This window comes from Chiroxiphia lanceolata, chromosome 8 (assembly GCF_009829145.1).
Source record: "Chiroxiphia lanceolata isolate bChiLan1 chromosome 8, bChiLan1.pri, whole genome shotgun sequence".
In the NCBI taxonomy this organism is placed as follows: domain Eukaryota; kingdom Metazoa; phylum Chordata; class Aves; order Passeriformes; family Pipridae; genus Chiroxiphia; species Chiroxiphia lanceolata.
Window position 1 is genome coordinate 20649116 of NC_045644.1, and position 22488 is coordinate 20671603.

At 42.3% G+C, this 22488-nt stretch overlaps 1 protein-coding gene across 4 annotated transcripts in view; it reads left to right on the plus strand.

Annotated features, from left to right (window-relative positions):
• Window positions 1–22488, plus strand: part of PIK3AP1 (phosphoinositide-3-kinase adaptor protein 1) — a 43971-nt gene that overhangs the window by 958 nt on the left and 20525 nt on the right. For 2 of the 4 annotated variants that reach the window (XR_004358405.1, XM_032695664.1), the window contains exons 1-4: window positions 3249–3359; window positions 9056–9472; window positions 20939–21087; window positions 21929–22073. Coding sequence is in view for 3 of the 4 variants with exons in the window: in XM_032695664.1 (XP_032551555.1) it covers window positions 3347–3359; window positions 9056–9472; window positions 20939–21087; window positions 21929–22073 (724 nt within the window). In the remaining variant the exon portion in view is untranslated. Of the gene's footprint in view, window positions 1–3248; window positions 3360–9055; window positions 9473–17630; window positions 17718–20938; window positions 21088–21928; window positions 22074–22488 lie in introns of those variants that run through there. The other 2 variants (XM_032695666.1, XM_032695665.1) reach the window with 2 other exon arrangements.

The window sequence follows — 22488 nt, forward strand, 5'->3', positions numbered from 1 at the left end:
TGGCTATGGCTTTAAGTTAGTCATTTCTCCAGGGGAAGTTTTTTTTTTCTGTAAAACTGAAGGTTTGCTCTGATGGTTGTAGCTCTCTGTTCTCCTTGTCTTTGTGATGAGGTTTTTCTTGATTCTCTTCGATAGAATGTGCTATAAAACTTGCTGGGGGCAAAGGAAGAAGAGTGTCCTGTGCTGAAAGTTTCGATTTAGGGCTGCTAGGGTAAAAAAAGAGCAGTAGTAAGTAGGTAGCATTATGCTTTTACATTTCCCCTACCTAGCGTTCTGCACTTTAGGATCTCCAAAGATTGCTGTTCCTGCTATGTGGGTGTTCTGTCCCTCTCCTAGTGCCTGATGAACACACACACTTGGGTGGGGCTCTGTGCTCAGCAAAGCATTCCTGTTGCTGGTGTCTCTGGAAAGTGCCACGTTTGCGCTCATGGGGAAGTAAAAGTCAGCTCTTGTAGTGGTATTTTATACTGTAAGATCCTGTAATTTTGTACAGGTGCTGTAACCTGTGGCGTAGAAAAAGGAGATTGAGCTGAGAGTTGGTTAAATGTGTGTACTTGTTTTCAGATGTCCCTGACCTGACCTGTCCCTGTTCTGTATGGAATAACACGAGGCTGTGTAGCAGAAAGGAAACCGTTTCCAGGAACTAATATTTCTCTTAGTTTTTGTAGTTTCCATCTACAGTAAGGTACAGCTGCAAGCTTCATCTGCAAAGCTCAGCAAACTTGTGCTTTTGTCTGCATCAGAAAGGAAGACATGCAGTTATTGCTGGTAAACTGTCCTTATTTTAAGTCCTGCTGTCTGAAGTAACTGGTGTGAGGAACCAGGGAAGTTACTGACTGTTTGCTTCAGACTCCCTTTGCTTCTCATCTGGTTAGTATCTCCCTTTCTTGCCTGGCCTTTGCCAGTAAAGGTCTGTTCCCTGTGCTGTGTAGCAGCTTCTCTTCAGAGGTGTGTGTCTGTCTAGGTGCTGTGCCTGCAGCTGTTCAGATGACCTGGAAGGGAGAGCTGTTTTGTTCTTGAATTCCCAGGGCAGTAGTGGGAGATTCTGGGATCTAAAAAGCAAGCAAATCTGACTGGTGCTATTGCTTGTGAATTCCTTTGCTCCACTCACCTGTTCCTCATAGGTCTTTTCAGTCTTCCCCTTGGCTGCCATATCTCTTTTGTTAAGGCTGTAGGGAGACCTGTTCATCTTGGAAGAGAACATTTTCGTGAGAAGTCTCTGCTCTTCCTATTTTTTTTGTGGCCAAGAAAAAGTGAAGAGAGATAGCGTGAGTATTCACACACTGAATCCTTTCGTTGTAACCCCTCATAAGTACCTAGCAAAAAAAGCAATGTCTTTAGAAAAAGCAGTCTAGTCCTTTTCTTTGGACAGGGATAAGACAGACTCTTGAGAATAGTGCTGCAAACGCAGCTGTTACATGCTGCAGTCATTTGAAGTGAGGAAAGAGTTGCACAGTCAGTTTCAGGCAAGGGAGGATGAAAAGTTCCCTCTGTTTCCTCCTTTTTTTTTTTTTTCCTCTAATCCATTTGGAGCTGTGTAACTGTCCCTTAGGCCAGCTTAATGTTCTAGGGTGTGAAGGAGCTTTTGCCTTGATTTATCATCTGAGTTTTTAGGTGGAGGTTGCTGAAACAACATGCTGGCAGTTACTTCACTGCCTCGTTTGTGGAGACACATTAATTTGACTTTAGAGACTTGGGAAATTTAAAGAGGTTTCCTGTGGGCTTGCATTGGTTAAATAAAATGCATAGCATCCTAAGTGACACTGATACATACGGATAAGCCCCATGGGTTCCCACAAGCAGGAAGGTAACTCTGCCAGCCCTTTGTGTGATACTGCAAGACTTTAAAGAGAGAAAGAATTTAAAAGCTCATTTCATAAGATCGTGTTGAAATCCTCATCTAACATCAGAGAGATTATTTTCTTTTTAACTTTTTATATTGGAAGTTAGAAGATAAACAGCTTTACAAGTCAAATAATGTGGAACAATTATGAAGTCATACATGTGGTTATCCATCTGTTTCAATAGTTTTTAATATATGTTTACTATTCCATAATAGTAAATTAATTTGGCTAGAGACTCTAGTTTCCAATTAGTTAACTTTTGTCCTTCAGATAAATCCCAAGTAGGTTCTGCATTGGCACGTTTCTCCAGTGCCCATGTGTTCTTTGTTCTCGTGTATGTTTTTAGGATGATTCAGATGGGAAGGTTATGGTTTCTTCTTTGCATACCTGAAGTTTCTCCTAAGGCCGTGCTCAGAAAGTGCCTTCTGTCCTGGTATTTCCTTACTGTGAGAGCAAACACTGATTTTGGAAGAAAGGCTGCGGCACACAGTTCGTAAGCTTAAAATGGGTTTTGATTAAAGAATGATTTGGAGGTAACAAGAGAGTTTGACCAACTTCTAAGAGTTGATTAGTAGAAGAGTTGGTTCCTTTCTGCTCGTAGCCAGCTCAGTTCTGACATTGGTGTGGGTGACACTAAGCTGCATTCAGAATGTCCACCTGACTGCTTGGGAATGTCTGCCTTGACTGGGAAAACAGATTATAAGGAGTCTGCTTTTGCTGTGCTAAGTGCATCAGTGGTGCTTGGCAAAGAAATGTTTCAGAATCCAAATCAGTGCAAGTGTTTTTTATAAGTTTGCAAAGGAATAGGCAGAATTTCTGCTTTGCCTCCAGCAACAAAATTAATAAATTGAATCTTGCTTTCTGAACTCTTAACAATGTCCTTCCACTGCTTATTTTCTATGTACTCAAACATGAGCATAGTCATACGGAATTTGGTAAATCTAATTTGAAAGGCACCATCTTCTAGATGAAAACCCATAACATCAAGCTGCTTCATTCTACATGGAACAACCTGCTTTTCCCCTAGGAGTTTTCCTTGCCCATTAGAGACGGAAGTCAAAACCTACGTTAGCGGTATGCATAAAGCAGGTTTCGCTTGTTCTCTTCCACAACTCTGTCTCCCAGTTTCTCGTGACTAAGGATACGGAGTTTCTGTATCACCGCAACACATAACTGTTCCTCGTTGGAGCGCTGTTTCCTCGGCCACCTATGGAGAATGTGCCTGGAGCCAGCTGGGAAAGGCAGTGTCTTTCCCTGCTTGGGGAAGAGTCCCTCCGAGTCCCGGGAAGGCGACGCGCGGCCGGGCTGGAGCCGCCCGTGCCCGGCTCCGCAGGGGGCGCCCCCGGCGCGGCGGGCGGGAGGCGGGGCCGGGAGGAGCGCGGGGCCGGGCCGAGCCCCCTGCGAGTGGGGGGCGAGGACGCGCCACGGGGGTGGACGCTCCGCTCGGCTCCGCCGGCGATGTAAGGGAAGGAAAGCAGCTCTTTCCCCGCCAGCCCCGGACCATGGCAGCCCCCGGTAGGTGTCGCGGCTGTCGCCCCGGGAGCCGGGCGGAGCGGCGGGGCTCGTCCGCCCGGTCCTGCCGCGCTGTGCCCGCTGTGCCCCGGCGGACCAGGGCTCCCCGCGGCCGTGCGGTGCGGTGCGGTGCGGTCCGGGAGCGGCTGTCCCCCCTCGGTGCCGGTACTTGGGGCGTAGCGGAGCCCTGCCCGCTGCTGCGCGGCTCTGCGCGCCCCGGGCGCCCCGCTGCTGGGGAGAGGGGAAGGAGGGTCCGCTCCCCGAGGTCAGGGGAACCCCGGGGCTCTTCGGAGCAACGCTGGCTCCTTTGTTCGCTGTTTTCTTTCTGCCTTGCCTTGCTTCTCTTGGCTTGAGTTCAGGGCAGGTGCTGGCAGAGCTGTCCTGCGTCTTAAACGCACTTCGGGTTGGCAGATCGGCGAGCTCTAAGGGAGGGTGTTCCGTAGAGGATTCTGTCCCGGTCCGTCTTTACTGCTCGTGTATTTCTCTGTGATGTTTTATAGATAAGTCAGTTCTTCCTAAATACGGCTTTATCCCCCTGCACTGCGCTTCCTTTTGGGGGTATGACTTGGTGCCCCTTGCGATAGTGTCTCAGGATCACAAACTGAGCTAGGTTGCCATAATTGAAAATGTTTTAGCTAACATATGTGCAGGTAAAGCTACCTAGAACAGAGCTGTAAACTCAAGGGGACAAGGGGTTTGGCCTATATTGTGTAAGTCTTGCTAATGCCCAGTGTGCAAGTTCCTCTTCTTGCAGGGAAGTGTATGTTTTATCTAAAAAAGGAAAAGCGTGCCATTCTCAGGGTGTGAAGTAACATTTGCGTTTCACTGGCGCGTATCTCCTTGTGATGTAAAAATAAACTAAATGGAGGCCTCAGGAGACTTGTGGGCAAAACTACTTTTCTCCTTATAAATGGAAGGTGATTTCACAGAGACTCTTAAAAATAGAACAACTTTAGATTAACATATCATAATGCAAATCTCGTGTTCCTATCGCTGAAGTTTGGTTTGCAGAAATTTTATCTGCTTTGATTCTGCTATTTCCTCTTGCTTGTTTGCAGCACTTTCTTTAAAGTGAAGGTTTTCTGTTCCAGTCAAGGTAAGAAGTCTCACTAGGATGTTAATAATTATTGCAAGTGATCACTATTCCTTTGCATTCCATTTATGCAAAGAAGGCATTTATTGCCTCATACATCACTTAAATACACACACTTCAGACACTAAAATATGAAAGGTGCTGAGGACTTCTCTTAATGGCCCACCACTAGTTTCTGTCACCTCTTGGAAGTGCTCTCTCTTTTAAAGAATTTTATTATTAAGACACCTTGAGTTGGGGTTTATTTATACCATAGGCAACTGCCTTCATGAAGAGGAGTTTTTATTTTGGACTGCAATATTTGTGTACCTTCCACACACTGGAATCTCAAACCAAACTGGAGCAGGCTACATAATGCTTTTCTTATGTAGTCAGAATCAGAGGTGGCTTTTTCCTAGCAGATGAAAATAGATTTGCTCACCAGTGTATGTGATCATCTGAGCTGGAGTGAAAGATTTGTGTCTCAGTTTTTTACCCGATCTGTGGACAATGAGAAATCACGATCTACTTATGAGAGGTATGTGAAAGATGACACAGAAAAGCTGTGTATTATTACAGGCCCTGAATTTTCTTTATGGGACCTACAAGTACAGTTGAAAACTTTATAATTTGTAAATTGAAAAAGGTCAAACCCTTTGGCTTGTGGAATGAAATAGTAGATAATAACAGTTGATATTGTAAGATGTAGTCTTACCCAGATCTGATTTGCCAACTTCTCGCAGTATTCTTTATCTATTTCAATGGTAATCAGAATCTTATGATGTGGCCATAAACCATTATCCCATGTGTGCTCTTAACTTGAAGACTGTCACCTTACTACTCTCAGACATAGTTTGAAGATGAGCTTGATTTGTTTGCTTCTCAGAGAGGGACTATGAGGGCATGACACAGTCTGTCACTATAGGATACTTCTATTCTTGCCATGGGCTCCAGTGATTTTTACTGAATTGTTTCATCCTCTTCCGTTCTGCATGCAGTTTGTAAGCTAGGGAAAGCTTTGTATTGTGTTGTCTGTTATTTAGTCTGTGGGCCTTACCCCTCAGTTAGTGGTCTTAGGCATTTGTACAATATCGGCTTGCAATCTCATCACTCTGTTATTGTTGCTGTATAATAGAGTGTGCAACTAAGCACTGAAGAGGCAGTTACAGCTGAAAAGGAGTACAAAGGTTATGGTTTGTCATTGCAAACTGCAACAGAACTGCATCTTCATGATTTTCTATGAAATAAATAAATATGCCCTGCAATATTATTAATAGTGCTGATACTTTGTAAATGGAGGCAAAAGTAATTTTAATACCCTAAGTTTAGGAGTGCAGAAATAAGGTATTGTTAAAATTTAAACTAGATTACTCTTGAGAGTGTGAAAGATTATTGAGATAGTCAGCTGGCACAAGTCTTTCATCATCATGCTATTTTATATAGTTTTCATATATTTCTGACTTTAATTGAAAACTTCCTTCTTTTTGTTTTTCCAAAACCACCTGTCAAAAGCATTGTCAAAGCATCTAAGGCCAAGGTTTAAGGAAATAAAATGGTTGGTTTTCACCTAGGTATTTCCCTATCTGTGTACAGTAGGCAGAGTATGCATTGTGCTTTGAACTGTGCTCTGTGAATTTTTCTGTAACTGATGTGTGAAGAATTGTGGAAAAAAATGTTTTGTATTCTTCATTACACTTTTCCGTGAGGACTGGAAAGTAGTTGGTGCTGCAAAGGGAGCAATTTGGTTAGACAAATAATAGCGGGATCCAGGAAAGTGACTCCTGTGTCATCGTTCTTTTAAAAGAGAATGTTGCAATTGAAGTTATTTCTAGATTTTTGTTTTATTTGAAGCAGTTCCAATGCTGACTAAAGCTTATTTAGCTCTGCAAGACCTACTTCCAGTATTTTTACTTATGAACATACAGTGTTTCTTTGGCTGTAAAGGTGGAGTCAGTAATTTTATTTCTCAGTTCTCCTTTTAGGAGCATTGTTCCTCAGTTTGTCATGTAAGTGTAGAAGGCTGTAGGAATTGAGGTAAGAGGGCCTGAGGAGAACTGGCACAGCTCTGTTAAGGGGAATGGTGCACCCGTAGAGCAGCATTAGTTAGGGAATCAGTACCTTTCCTAAACACTGGGTGAAGTTCCTTGCTGCTGGATGCAAAGGCTGTGCTGCTCTGGCAGGGAACCTGCAGTGAGTCTGTCAAGTTTGCATCTTTTGTGTACATATCAGAGAATGGAGGCTTTCTCCGATACTTAGTGCCACTGCAGTGCAATGCATTTTTAAAATCAGTGGCTCCTCCACCCTGTCTCCAAGCACAGCTGCTTCCTTTCATTGAAGGGCTGGAAAAGGACCTGTTGGCTAACAGGTTTAGTTGTGGAAGCTGTGCACTTTTTAAAGATGAATGATGGGATTAGGTGTTCCATTTTACAGTAGTGGCCTGGGAGGCCACTACTGATTTTCCCAGAGACTAGAGGTGGGACTTCTCCCAGAGAGTGCTGGGGCAGGACTTTAGGAGCCTTGGGCACACCTCAGAGAGTCACTGTGTGGTCTCCCCATCTGTTGAGGTTGGGCTTGGCTGACCATGATGCAATGCGTGGGCTCCATTCTCAGCAGACAGTTGTACTGTCCTTTCCCACTGTACTGTACATAAATCAGCACATGACTGTGCAAACAGAAGTCTGTGGAACATCTCCCTTTCTAGAATAACACTTGAATTCTGCTTGGTTTTCTTGTTTTTGCTCATGTGATTCCGTCATCTTTGTCAGGTGGTGTTCAGCCACCATTGTGATATTTTGTCAATAGTGGTGCACTCACTGGTGTGAAAGCCATCTTTTTTTTCATAGCAGTTCTGCACTCTCAATTTAAAGGTCTCAAGGTTTTGAGTTCTTTTGACTGCTTTATGAGTTTGCTGGATTCCCTCCTTTGGGAATGCTGTCTCCTACAAGCCTCCATCTGGGGTCAGGATCTGTGTTTGCTCAGAAATGTGCAGCTGTCCTAGTGAATACTGAAGAACTGCACTGTCCATGTTCTCCATAGCTAGGACATCATCCTTTCGCTGTTAGAGTCTTCCCATTTATGCAGGTAACCACAACACTATTTGTTGAGCACAGAGCACATCTCCATGCTTTACTTCTCAACTGTATCACTTTTGTTGAACTACAGTTTAAAGCTGCTAATTGTATAGTTTAGGGCTGGGGTCCCTCAGCCTAGACATAATTTCAGCCTTAATTTCTTAATGAAAGTTCTGGAGAAGGTGGTAGAATAAAGTCTTTGGAGGCTGTGCAATTTTGGTTGAATTTTTATATGCTCACTGCAAAACTGTCACCTTCAGTTCTGGTAAATTCACTCTCTGCAGGTCCTCTTTTTGGCATGCCAAATTTGAGGCATTGCCTTTGACTTTTATTAGAAAAATCTGCCTTTACTTGCTTCTGGATGGATATGGGTTGGAAATGACACTTTTAAAGAGTCAAACTGGAATTAGAAGACGACAATTTGCTAATAAGATTTGAAATGCTCAGCTCTGAAATCTACCATGGGACTAGAGCTGCAACCTCAAATTTGGGTAAACTTCTTCCCAGGTAAATGGGAAAATTAAATTTAGGCTTAAAGGTTTTCCTGGGATTGATGGGAGAGCACTGCATCATGTCCTACTGGTTCAGTCTGCATCTGCTCTTCTTAGCAAACTGGTAACACTTTTAAAAATGCTTTCGTTCCAGAGCACAGAAATGTATGAGTCTGTAGGTAGAAGGTCTCTAGAGAATTGTGGAAGAACTCAACTTTGGTGATGATATTTTGGACTGTGTTATGGCCCCGCTATTGTATTTATTCTTTCCCTCTGAAGAGAGGGTTTGTCTTGCCAAAATTGTTGGGAAACCTTTGTATGACAGCTCTGGCGGAAGGACTCTAATGCAGGCTTGCAAAATGCCTGAAGGCTGAATGACAGAATTGCTGCTCTGTGAGCGCTGGGGCTGGTGTACCCTAAGTTGCATGCATACTTTGCAGGCAGTTTGCTTTCTGCTGCAATGAGAGCAAATGTCTAACACCATGGAAGCCATAGTGACTTCCTGTACGCATGGTGGGACCTCATTTAAATAAAGGACTTTCTTATTTTAGGTGTGTTGTTTAGTGTATGCTCCACTTGATCATGTAATTGATCATGTAATGAGGATGGTTGCAGTTGTGTTGCACAGAGCCTCTCCTTGCCTAAAATGATTTAACTTTGTACACAAAGGTGAACTCCCCTTTTCAAGCTAGTTTGTTTTGGAGGTCTGGTTTTTGTGGTTTTTTTATTTTCCATCAACATGCTTTAAATCTGTAAATCTCGACATGTAGTTTGCTTCACTTGAAACTACATAGGAAACACTCTTCTTTGTAGGAGAGTCTTTTGAGAATCAGAAAACTACTTAAATTTTGGTGGAGTAGATGCAAGTAGGAGTTCATCCACCCTTAGAATTCCTCTGTTTCTGTGAACACCTCACTTTGGATAGAACTACTGTTCTTTTGAAGTGCTTTGTAGCTTCTGACAGGAATTATAGAGACAGAGCTGTGGGGATTTTGTTGCAAAGCTGTGGGTCAGTTAAAGCTTTGAATTTAATCTTTTTTCTGTGATGATCTTGCCTCTGTACAGGAACCCCTGGAGAATATGATGTGCTGATTGTGTATGCAAGTGACGCTACTGAATGGTGTCAGTACCTCCAGAACCTCTTCCTCTTTACTCGGCACATTCGAAAGCATCGGATTCTGACCTACCAACTGGAAGGCGAGTCTGCCATTTCCCCCCGGGAGCTGGACCTGTTCAGCAGAAGTCGGAGCATCATCCTTTTGCTTTCTGCAGAGCTCGTGCACAGTTTTTATCTTCCTCACGTCCTGCAGAGCCTTCAGGAAGCTTTATGGCCCCCGTGCAAAGTAGTCAAGCTGTTCTGTGGTGTTACGGACTGTGACGACTATTCGACCTTTTTCAAGGACTGGTCTCAGTGGCAGGAACTCACAAATGATGATGAGCCTGATGCTTACCTTGCAGCTGTCAAGAAGGCTATTTCAGAAGGTAAGATGGTAGCCATGAAGTTGTGCTTTCTGGTCAGGATTTGGAGGAGGGGATACATTGTTCTTATTTTAACACTGTTAATGTTCTTTACTGAAATAGAAAACTAAAGCACATTGTGCAACTCTTGTAAACTAGGAATTTTTACATGCAGGTTTTTCTATGCCTGGTCAATTGGTGCCTAATTCAGAAAAGTTTACCAGTGACTCACAGAGAACTTCTGAAGTTGAGATTGTCATAGGTGCCTAGTTTTGAAAGCAAATAAAAAATTAATACTTTAGCTTTAGTGTTCTGCCTCTAAATATTGTGCCCTGAAATTTATTGACCCAAATTACTGGAAAAATGTCTTCTATGTATTTAATTTAAGGAAAAGAATTATCTTTTCCTTAAGACTTACTTTTCTGTCATACCAGAACCAAAATAAGGTTGTCTAATATGTATTTTATAGCAGTGGGCCTAAAATCAGAGATGTAACCACATGGTAACAGATTAGCTTGTTACCTATGATGGAAAGGCAGAGATTAATTTGAGAATTGCACTGATGGCCTTAAAAATAATACAACCAGTCTGAAAGTGATCACCTTGTAACTAGCACAGAAGTATTAACAGCTGGAGATTATAGAAGCCCAATGTACTGAGTTTTAATTGATTCGGAACTTTCTAAAACTCTGTAAGAGCATGTGGTATTTCTTTCTGTTTCTCTTGAAATGAAGATGGAGAGCTCTGGGGAGTCGTCCTGGTCAAGGTGTTTTTATGACATTACCATATGTAGGTTTATAGTATTCTTTGTCAGCCTTAGCAAGATTGGAATCTTGCAGTTGCATCTCGAACTAAGATTTGTTTCTGGCATAAATGAGGCAGTGCAGTCTTCTAGTGTGTCTAGTGTTTTGTGCATAAAGATGCTTTATGCTGGGATAACAAGTGCAATATCCACGATAAAAAATTTATCACTGTAAAAATAAATTGTGCAAGTCACGATCTTGGCCAAAATGGTCCCCCCGAAAGAAGATAATTTAGGGATTATGCTGTAGATGTCATTCTCAGGTAACCAGATCACAACAGATATTTCTTAGTAAATTTTAAAAATCTGCATAAACTGAAGTTTGCATTTCTCTTTCACACACCTCTAAACCATCTTGGATTCCCAAGGTATAGCCTAGAACTAAAGTAGTCTGGCTCCTTTGCTTTCAGTCTGAAAGAAAACAAAAAACAGTGGCTGAACTTTTATACTCTGAAAAATAAAACTGAACAGATATTAAATTAGCTTTTCTGTCACTTTCTAGCAAAAGCAAAAGTTTACTTACTGTTTTTCTCCAAACTTGGAGCATGGCACCAATGTTTTATTGATTTTTAAGTATGCTATTCAAAGTTGGGAAGGTTTAAACATCTCACTGGATGTGAGTGTTAGTGGCTTTACTTAATATGTCCGAAGGTTGTCAGAGTTATTTTAGGCTAGTCTAGAAGTAAGTTCTCATGTAGTTGAAGAGTGTGTGAGAATACAAAGGGATGTTGATCCTGAAATCCTTTCCCAGAGCCAGCTCTCACCAGTCTCTTCAGGCTTGCTGCATTTTGAGCAGCAATTTAGTGGGCTGCCTGTCAGACATCTGTGTCAAAACTTCTTTAGGGAAAGGCTCTACAGTCTGACTTCTCACAGTTGGACGTAGAGTCCTTCTCCAGAAGTGCTATCTGTGCTGCAAGTTAGCATGTGCTGAAAAGAACTGTGCTTTAGCTTTACTTAAATGGTGTTTGAAGGGGAGATTGTGCTTTGGATTTTTGTTGTTGTTTCTACATAACAAAAAAAAAATCAGCTTATTTTCTGTTTTCTCACTTTAGTAAGCATACATTGATCTCAAACTGACTTCAGCGAATCTAGAAAATATTTGACTGAGAGAAAAAAATAAGATAAAACCAAACTCATTTGCTCTGGAATCTGCTGTAGCATGTTCCAGATAGTTTGGTACACAACGATTCAGAATTTATGGACTTCTGTTACTGTTATGAGAGTCCTACCTGATGAGAGCTGTCACCTGCCTGCACCGTGCACAAAAGAGCAGTTGCAAAGGCAAACCATCTGGTCTCATGGTGACTCTTGTGAAGGAAGAACCTAATTAAGATGGACTACTTTCATGGCCAAAGTATTTGGATGAATGTATCAGATCCTACTTCTGTGTGGGGAAAAAAATGACTCTGTGACCTCTTCCATTATATGATTCTACAGACCACGTTTTGTGAATGGCCTCAAATGCAAATGTTTTGATGTTTCCTCTGAGGAGAAGTCAGCCCCAGGTGTACATAGTTCCCTTTTTGGGTGAAACTGTGAAAACTTTCTTCTTGTTTGGTAATAAAAAAAAAATCTACCTTTCAGTTTGGTTGCAGCCAGCCCCAGCATGAGTGTACAAGTGTACAAGGTACAAGTGCTTGTGACAGCAGACCTCTCCCAAAGAGAAACACAACCTATGCTCTGCTCCCAGGACTTCATTGTTAGGATTTTAGAGGAAGTCAGGGGCTCTTAGAAGGTCTTAGTTGAATCACAGCAGACTGTGAACTTTTCCTGAGAAAGGCAGCCCTCAGTTCTTACAGTGCTTAGCAGAGAAAGTTTGACATTATTTGGGTCTGGGTGTCTTTCTCTGGGAAATACTTCTCTTCACGTGCGTTCACCAGTACTTCTAACAGCAGTGTCAGCACACACTGAAAAACTAAGCCTGATGCTAAAATGGCTGAACTTCAGCTTCCTAATTGCTGAATCCTGAGCTAGTGGGGCATGTGAGACAGGATACAGTGAGGGCAAATTCTGCTGAGGCTGCACACTGGCCCTGCTCAGGCTGTGCTGTTGCCTCTAGTACAGCTGTTGGTTGCAGTTTAGGGCATCATGGGAACATGACACCCCCAGACATCACATGCTGAAACCTATTTTAATTTTTATTAGTTTGATATGAATTCAGAAATGAGGAAGCACTCATCTAGCTTTGTTGAAAACTGTGTGCTGACACTGACTCTTGCTGTCTTGTTGATGGGGTATTTTCAGTTCTACAGTTTCTCAATTCTGGCAAAATACAGAGGGCACGAAGGTTTGCATTTGCAGGCACTCGTATTATCTCTGGGGAAGTTTTTCAGGTTATGCAATAGCTGTGCTAAGAACATGGAAATCATAGAATTATTAAGGTTGGAAAAGATCTCTGAGATTGAGTCCAACCATTAACCCGACACTGCTAAGTCCGCTACTAAACCATGTCTGTAAACACCACATCTACAAGTTTTTTGAACACTTCTGGGAATGGTGATCCCACCATTTCCAATGCTTGACCACCCTTTCAGTGAAGAAATTTTTCCTGGTATCCAATCTAAACCCCCCCAGGTTCAACTTGAAGCTGTTTCCTCCTGTCCCATTGCATGTTGCCTGGGAAAAGAAATCACCCCCCACCAGTCTACAGCCTCCTTTAAGGTAGTTGTAGAGAGCGGTAAGGTCTCCCCTGAGCCTCCTTTTCTGTAGATGAAACATCCTTGCTCAGGATGTCTCTGTACAAGCCAGCTTGGGTCTGGCAGGGTGTAGTCACCAGCCACATGCAGTGACCACCCTGCTACTTCGTCCCTCGTCTGGCTTGTGATATCACACCATGCTGTGCTGTGTGCAAAAAGCAGCTGGGAATCTGTGCCACACAGTGAAAGGCAGTGACCTTTCTCTTCCTCATGCATTATCAAAGCTCAGTTCACATTTCAATTGCTTTTGTTTATTTCAACCACATACCTATGTTGTCTTGAAACATTTCAAATTTCTTACTTTAAAAGCTGATGTTTCCAAAGCATTTATTAATTCATCAGTGACTTTGAACTTGTATCCAAGCAGATTCTTGCAGGTAAAAATACAGGGAAGTCGTCATCTGTCTGCGACTGCCAAGGTGATGCCTGAATGTGACAGCAGCTGTGCACTGTGCTGCTGAAGGCAAAGTGCAGCCCTGGCTGTGCAGAGCTCTTGTGCAGTGAAACAGACAAGAACAGAAGATGAGTACCAGCAAACTTTTTGTGGGTCAGAAGTGGGTAAAAGGGGTTGTATGGTGAATATGGAGGACAGCGGGCAGTTAGAAGGAAGATGAGAATTTTTCTGGAGCTCTGTAGATCAGGAAGAGCTGGAATGTTGCTCCACCTAGTGAGGGGCTCACTGAGAGATGCCAGAGATCAAGGCAGTGAGCTTTTTTGAGAGGGAAATGACATAACAAAAATTGCATAAGCTGTATCATTCTCCCTCCTGTTCATGTCAAAGAACTTAATTAAATTCCTGGCTTTCTTCTGTTGTGCTGATGAAACCACAAATGAAACTTGAGAGCATATCACAGAATCATTCAGATTGGAAGGCACCTTTTGAGATTATCTAGTCTAACCTTTCTGCTCTAGCATGGTCAGATAAAGCAGGTTGCCTGACACCATGTCCAGTTGGGTTTTGGATCTCTCTGCAGTTGGGGACTCTGCAGGACTTCACAACCTCTCTGAGCAGCCTATTCCAGCATTTGACCACCCTCAAGAGTAACAAAGTGTTTTCTTGTGTTCAGATGGAACTTTATGTGTTTTGGCTTGTGCACATTTGCCTCTTTTCCTGTCAGTGGGCACTATGGAAAGTGTACACTGTCCGTGTACCTCTTTTTCACTCTCTCCTATCTTATCAATATAAGATCCCTCTGAGTCTTCTTTTCTCCAGGCTGAAGAGTTCCAGCTCTTGCAGCCTCTCCTCTTATGAAAGATCCTGTGGTCCTGTAATCATCTTTGTGGTCCTGTGCTGGACTCAAGCTATAAAGCAACCTTGTAATAGGCTACTTGGAATTTAAGGTCAGGTTGGACAGATGTATGAGGTGTTCTCAAGTGTGTCTCAGCCCAGAGGGATGAAGTTGTAGTATGCAGGAGATTCTCTTCAGCCTGACACTTCTGTAATTATTTGATTGCTAACTTTTGCTAATAGCTGCCATTTAGGACTAGAGACTTAAATTCACAAGGAAGTTTTAAGTTTGGCAGGAACTGCCATTTGGTCTTTACTTCTGGCTCTTAATGCTCTGTGGAGGAATATGTTCTGAGTAGTCATATCTCAGATAATTACGTTCAGCATTTATTTCTGCCAGCTTATTGCAGTGGCCTTGAAGACATGAGGTAGTATGCAGTCCTCCCTCCATTGCCCCCTTTTTATCCCTCTTTGAAGGGGAAAAAGTAAGTGAATTCTTAAAACTGTATTTTTCTCTGTTGTGTTGAAACAGAAGGATACGCTTCTTCAACCCTGCTCTCTGAAGAGGAACGGGTGAGGTATTAGTCAGCCCTCTGGGTGCAAATGGGAGTCCGCTTTGTTATATGGGAGCTCGGCAGCCTGGCTGGTTCTCACTGCCTGTCAAGGACAGGAAACTCTGACGCCCTTGCACAGGAGTTAAGGTTGAGAGAACATGCTGGTAGCATGCATCTCATTGCAGATGCTTGTGTGGGTATAAATGACTGATGCTGGAAACACAGAGACTTCAGAGATCTGGTTAAAGCAACTGGAGAACCCTTAACTAAGTCCCCAAGTGATACTGAAGTAATGTGTGAATGTCCTTATCCATCTGTAGCAAATGGGATCAAGCAGTTAAAATAGTCTTCCCAGCTGCAGGATGGATGAACTGTTTGTCATCAAGGTGTTTCATAAAGTCCTAGTTTATGTATATGAAAAGCAGTACTTCATGGCTTGTCTTTCATGACAGTATAAAATTCAAGCAGTGCTAGCATAAGTGCATACAAGTTTTCTAAGCAGAGACAATAAAATGATAGCCCAAAAATAGTAAAGTACAGAGACTGGTGTGGTTAGGAAGTGTCAGGCTATAATAGTCTTCATGCACATCATAAATACTAATATTTCTCTGTGGCTTGTGGTTCTGATAATCTTCTCACAGGTTGTTTTATGGTAGTGTCTAAAACCAATTCTGGGTATCTGCCAATGTGAACTGCAAGGCTTTAAAACACTTGCCCAGTGACCATCACTAATCGCTTTCTTTCAAGTCTGGAACAGCTGCAGTGATTTCTGAAAAATCTTTGCAGAAGTGTGTGGTCAAACCAAAGATGCTTTACAGGGCGGGTCTGAAGAGATCCGTGAAACAGAATTCAGGTTCAAAGACCTTTGTTGGGCACTTGGATGGTTTTTTGTTTCCAGGACTGCATTTTGTAGCATTTTCATGGCTGTTTGTTATTACCTCAGAAAAGTTTTGACATGATTTTCAAAGGTGACTTGACAATAACAGTGGATCTTGAGTTTCCCAGGGGGAAGTTTCATCAGTGGCATAGGCTGACCTTAGCATGGAGTGCTGAAAAAAAGTGGTCTCCCTCATTCTCCACCTTTCATCTGCCTGGATGATTAGGTGTGGCATTGGACTACAAGGGTGGTATTCCAAGAGAGACAATTTGAAGGAGAGGGAGGGTGGGACTTCCGTTTCAGTAGTAATGTGGTTTTAAATCTACTGAAACCATTTGTAGAACCACACCTTCAGTCAAACAGTGATCTCATTGAATGTTTCCAAAGCAGCTGCCCAGCTCTCTATGGTGGAATTCCAGCTTTGAAGGCTTTTACAGGGAATGTCTTTTCTGTCATTCGAGTGTTACACATTCTGCTTAAACTGAAGTAAGAAGATATGACAAGAGGAGATACTGAATTGGCAAGTTGGATGTTCATGTTTCTTATCTGTGACTGCTCAGGAAAACTTGACTCAGTGATGGATGTGTTTCTTGGCACTCTCAAAAGTCATGCATACGCTTTGTCAGTATGTGTTGTCTCCTTCTGGCATAGGTGATGGAAATGAACTATTCCAGCCTCTCTTTCTTGAGATTTTGGTCATGTACTCAATGTATGTTGTTTGGGTGGCCAGAACCCTGCTTCCTCCTCAGAAACTCTTTCCTGCCTCTGTCCTATTCCTGTGTACCCAAGCTAGTTCTTTAGGTTTATACACATAATCCTGTCATAAATTGACCACTAGACCTGTGAGACCCTCAGCAGAACTTTACATAGTAAAATATACTTTATTTCCTGATGGAGAATGAGAAATAGTTTATTGTAGTTTCCAGCTTTACATGACATATGAAACATGACCATGTTCTTTGTAGAACTGAAAATCTGTTTGTAGGTGCTGTGCTACTGCTTGGGATGAGGAGTTTGGAGAGAAGGGGAAGTTTTACAGAGTCTTACATTTTCCTGTGTTTTGTTCTTCTCAATTGCTGCTTTTCTGCTGTTTCTCTCCATTCTGTTGAAAGGGGAAATGTTGCTACAGCATAACCCAGTTTTGAGGGCTTATCACAAGATGTTTCACTCATGAGCGTCTATCTCCTTGATAAAGAGGTTAGCATGATGAAAGATAACTTTCCCTGCTTTCCCTGACTTTCTTTTTGGGGGGTGCTCTGCTTTCTTCTTGCAAATGCAGCTGGCATTGCTCTGGGAGACTAGATCCTCGTTAGCATTTGGAAAAGGAGACTGGCCAATTGCAAGCTTCAAGTAAAAGCAGAAGCTCTCTTTGAGTTTCCTTCCATCTTGCTCTGGGCATGGGGTGAAGTCTGAGGCCTCATGAGAGGTAGTTGTCTCACCTGGTTGATGGACAGAATGGGAAGTGTTCACAGATGCCAGCTGGGAGTTGGTCCACACAGGCAGAACTTAGAGACACACTGTTGCCCAGTTGTGCCATTTGCATTACTGTCTGGATGACAGAGTGATCTGGACAGACTGCTGACTCCTTCCAAGCATTCACGTGTCCCGTGGTGTAAGGGCTGACTTGTGAAAAACCACAGCTGCTGGCTCCATGCCGATAGCCTGCCAGCTTAGCCAGGAGGAAATGGATGACAGAGCGAGCTGTGCGGGCTCTACAGCAGCAGGCCAAAATAACTGACTGCTTCATGTTAGCTTCTAAAAGTGCTAAATGGGTTTTGAAACACATGTCCATGCCTCCATTTTCCCTGGGTTTTTCTCTGGGGTGAGTTTCTGCAGGGCAGCTGTGCAGGGAGCTCCGCAGAGCGGGCAAGAAGGGCGTGGGGCTGCTCTCTGCAGCTCAGCCACTGACACTTCCCGGAGGGGGGCATGTTCTTCAAGGGGAAATGTGGTTGGGTTTCTTGGACCGCATCTCCTCCGCTTGCTGCTTGTTCTCACAAGTATTTCACAGACTGTCAAGTGAGGCCTGAGGTAGCCTCCATTTAAAGGGGAACAGAAAGGCAGAGCCACGAGCTGTTGACCTACAGCACCTGCTCATGGAGAAGCTCAATTCAGGTATTCGCTTACCTTTCTAGTAAGTCTGTTGATCTCCTCAGTGATGGCCTCTCCAACATGGGTATTATTGTAATAATATAATTGCTGAATCTGTATATGCAAATAGGTTGTGATTACTCAAGTGTCTTATTGAGTGGGAAGCCTGATCTAACAATGCTTTAGAGTATGGATATTATCGAATGTAATGGGATGGTTTCCTCTTCCAATTCTTGCAGGTTCATGAGTCAGTCAGTAGTACGTGATTGGAAGCTGCAAGATGAATCATAGGATCATTTCACTGCTTATGTGGGAATTTGGTACTTTGCAATTTCAGTATTTTCTGAATGAAACAACAGATGAGTAATTCATATCCGAAACTCGGAATGCCTGTTCCTTCATCTGTTAATCCAATTACTGATTAACATTGCTTGTTTCTTCCTGTATTACCTAACAGCTCTGTGCTCACATATGACCTCTGGGTAGCCACCTCTGTTACAAGAATGCAGAAGTGCAGGACAGGGTCAGGCAGTGCCAGAACTTCCTAAAAGCTCTAGTTATTCTTTATCTGTTAATTTGTTTCTAGTATCAAATAACATCATTAAAGCAGAGAGACCCAGGGGCTTGTTCTCTCCTTGCCCCCTGTCTTATCTGTGCTTATTGTAGATGTTGTAGCTGAGATCCACACCTTTAGGTTTAATTTTTCTCTGAAAAGGACCACATTGGCCAAATGAGGTAAAAATTACCACACTAATGGTTCCATATTGGGTTGGGGATGATACCCTGGGGATCAGGATGCTGGCAAGTGTCCATTTGTGCATATGTTGCAGGAACTTTAATGTTTTGTTGTAATTTGGTCATCACTAGCTCTCTCATCTGCTGTGAGCTTAGTTGTTCTGATTTAGTCATATTGGAAGAAACCAACAGCAATTACAGAGAGACTATTCTATTAATAGTTGCCTCTTCTCCTCCCCAAAATACATGACATCTTGCTCTGCATATGCCAAATATCTGACGTGATAACTATCATGTAAGGGAAGGATGTGGGACCAGTGCTGTATTTTCTCCTGTGTGCAGCTGGGCAGCCTGGCATTCCCAGGTGCATGTTTCTCTCAGAGGAGGGTTCCCAAAATGTGTGTGGCTCTTGCAGCTGATGACTTTGAACAGTATAGATTAAAATATTGAGTTAAGGAGTATAAAGCCTTAGTTCATTTTCTCAGATACTTGGTACCACTGTTTAAAAATCTGAAACACCACATTCAGTACAGCCTTTAGCCTTGTGTCAAAGTAGTTGTTTAGTCAAATCTTCAGACTTGTGTTGGTGCAGTATTAAAATCCATTTGCTAAATTACATGCATTGTTTTAGGTTTGTTTAAGAAATGTCAATATTAGTGGTGATGCCTTACTTGAACTTCAGAGCTGTAAATTTTTGGCTCCATTCTTTCTACAGCAAACATTAAGGCAGCAATCTACTTGTACTCATGTGAGTAGGCTTAGTTGCTATGTGGAGAGTTTCACATACTTAAAATGTGTGTGCACCACTGTTTGTGACAAAAATTTCAACTGAATGATTTGCTAAAGTTTTGTGGCTTAAAACTTATCTCCATAAAGCGAAGTTGATTTATTATAACTCCTAAAATCCCATTTAAATGTATAGAAAATATATATTAAAAAAAAGTGTGTGACAAAGAATTTCAAATATCTTAAGTCTTTGATGATGATGATGATGATGATGATGATGATAATAATAATAATAATAATAATAATGAAGAAGTCTAGGTTTAAATTCCTGACTGACTTCTAGCTTCAATGTTTGAAACAAGAAGGACATGAACTCCTGGTGGTGGCCTGCTTTTACTAACTTTGGCTCTCTTGATTTGTGGAAACTTAGTGTATTTGGAGGTTGAGAGATTCTGAGTAAAATTGGAACTCTTGACAGCTTCACTGTATGGATGCCACAGGTTAGACAGCATGGTTGGTCACTTAGGTCTTTCTCCTCAGGAGTGAGCATTTTAAATAGAACATTTCTTACTAAAATAAAAACTCTGTCAGTCCAAATATGAGGTTTTATCTAGTAAATAATTTGTACTGCTTTTTACAGATGTGTTTTATACTAAGTAGTAAATAACAAATAACTTCCAAAATGTTGTCTTAAATTCTTGACCACTCCACAGTTTTCCAAAGTTTGGGAAATTTTGGTCATGGGAGATAGTTTTAAGAATTCATGTCAGTCTTCTGACAAGGTGAAGTCAGTGACTTTCACCCCATGTTCTGGGAGACAGAGGGGAAAAAACCTAGTGGGAACCATGTGAATCAAGAAGTAGAAACTAGCTAAAAAAGTGTTCTCTACTAAGTAGATACAAAGTCATCTTTTGTTTCCTTTCTCTTGTTGTGAAAAGTATTTCCTGGCAGGGGTAAGTAATCTATTTAGTTCTGGCTACGGTTGTTTGGGGTTTTTTTCCCAGTCAGTGGTATCAATTCAGTTTGTTTGCACTTCCATCAATATCCGTGCTGGTTTTGGGAAATGGGAATGAGAACATTGTTTTGTACACACTTACTGTAGGCTTACATGTGTTTACTTCTACTCTTGAGACTGTTCAGGTAAAGTGCTGTTACTTTCGATGCAAAGGCTCTGGTACATTTCAGCTTCGCTCTTGTATACGTACTGAAACTTATAGTTGTTGCTCAGGGAACAGAACCCCTTCATACTACTGCCTCATGTTGTATTTTTTGATGCAATAATGAACATGGGAGTTTGGGTGAGCAGCATAAGCAGGGTTGAGAAAACTAAAGATGCCACTGAAATGACAGAAAAGTTTGTTTTCATCATTTACTTTAGCAAAGGAAGACTAAAGGCTGCTGGCCATCCTACAGTGTATCAGAGTGCAGCTGGAGTCAGTTCACGATCATTCTTACATTAGACATTCACATACTAATTTTCCTATCTAACATGAGAGGGGACTATACATCTCAGCAAAGAGTGGCATTGTTGTTTGTTTTGTAAGCATATTCAGTGCTATTCCACCACTTTTATGTCTTTGTGAATCTTCCCTGGAAAACCTCTTAAGGGAAAAAAAGAGAAAGCTCTGTAGTTTCCCTTTCTTCAGCTAGATCCCCTCTTATCTTTGAGAGAAATGGCAAGTTCCACCCTACTAGCTCCCTGCCATTTCTCAGGATAGATGTGTGTGACAGACATTTTCAGCAAAGGGGAGTGATGTAACAAGACTCTCCATGCTTTATTTTAGACTCCGGCTGTGACTCTGTGACTGATACAGAAACAGAAGAGGAGAAGAATCCAGCTCACTTCCACAGACTTGCCATGAGTGAAGAACACAGATCATCCAAGAGCATGGGGGACCACCCAGTGGTGCAGCCTGACCGCATACAATGTGGGGTACTGTATGTCCGCTCCTTGGGCTATGTTCTTACTGTGTGCTGGTGCAACCCATTATGCTGCTCTGTAATGGTCAGCTTTACAGGCCTGGGAATTAGTCCTGAATTCATTTTCTGTCTCCTTCCCTCTCAGCCCCCTGTCCTCAATGTCTCTGTTTCATGAGCTTGGTTCCCTAGGCCCAGGAATAACTTGGTAACATGCAGTGCTCAGTGCAGTGGAGGCTGCAATGTCACTGGTTGACAGTCTCATTAACACAGATGCTTGGCTTGTGTGCTGCAAGGCAGATTCACACTCTTCCCTTCCTCTGTTCTGGTGGCAAATGGAGTAAGGTGATTGTAATGAACAAATTAACTCCACAGCTTGGATGCAGTCTAGTATGACAATTCTGGTGTGTGCCTCATAAGTGACTCTGAAGAGCTTGGATCAGGGCTTCTCGTCTGAAAAACAGCACTTCTTAGTATAGCATCTCCCCAGATGGAAAGAGTCTAAGTTTCTTCTTTTGTTTCTGTTTAAAATGTAGCTGTGCTGCTTGAGTGAAGAGACTGATAGAGTTGAAACTAAATAATTTTATAAATCTAGCTTTAATCAGTTTATAAATCTATCTGATAAATCTAGAGTTTTATCAGTTTAATGCATATATCTGTGCTGGTGCAACCTGTAACAGAAGCCACCTGCCCAGGTAGTCCATGACTGGAAGATGCTCCTGAAAACCATTCAGGACTGTGAAAGTGTCAGATGGTAATTCATGTGTTAGTTGCAATGACAACAAAATTCCAAGAAAATGGACTTAACAAAGTAAGTATTTTTATGTTATTGTGTGTTGTAATGCCCTTTCTCTTAGGTGCAGACAACAGTTTATATTATCATGAAATGTAAACTAGATGGTGAAATGAAAACTGAAGTTGAATTCTCTCCAGAGAATGCATCCTCTGTGCGTGTGCTGGCCGAGATGGAGAATGAGTACACAATCTCTCTGAAGGCTCCAAGTAAGCTGGACTGAGATTTTCCCCACCTCCTTCCCCCATTGCTTCCTTTCTGTCTCAACCTGCCTGTCCTGAGAAGTGCCAGAGGGGTAAAGGTTGCAATGCAGAAAAAATGGAGGCCAGAAAATCTTGAACTTGCATTCTCATCTTTTGTGATACTTTTGTGATGAGGAACTGAGAGATACTGTTGCCTGGGGGCTCTGTTTTCCCCCCAGCAGCAGTAGGTTGCAGTATGGAAACACCTTGAAGCTGGTAAAGCACTTTGAACTTAACTGTGTGTGATGACCACCACCACATTAGCATTGGCAGGGTACCATTATGCTAGTTAAATAATTGTATGACTATGACAGCTTAATGTGTAATGATCTCTGTGATCAAAACTAAAACTATTCTGGCTTGCCTTTTAATTTATGTATGT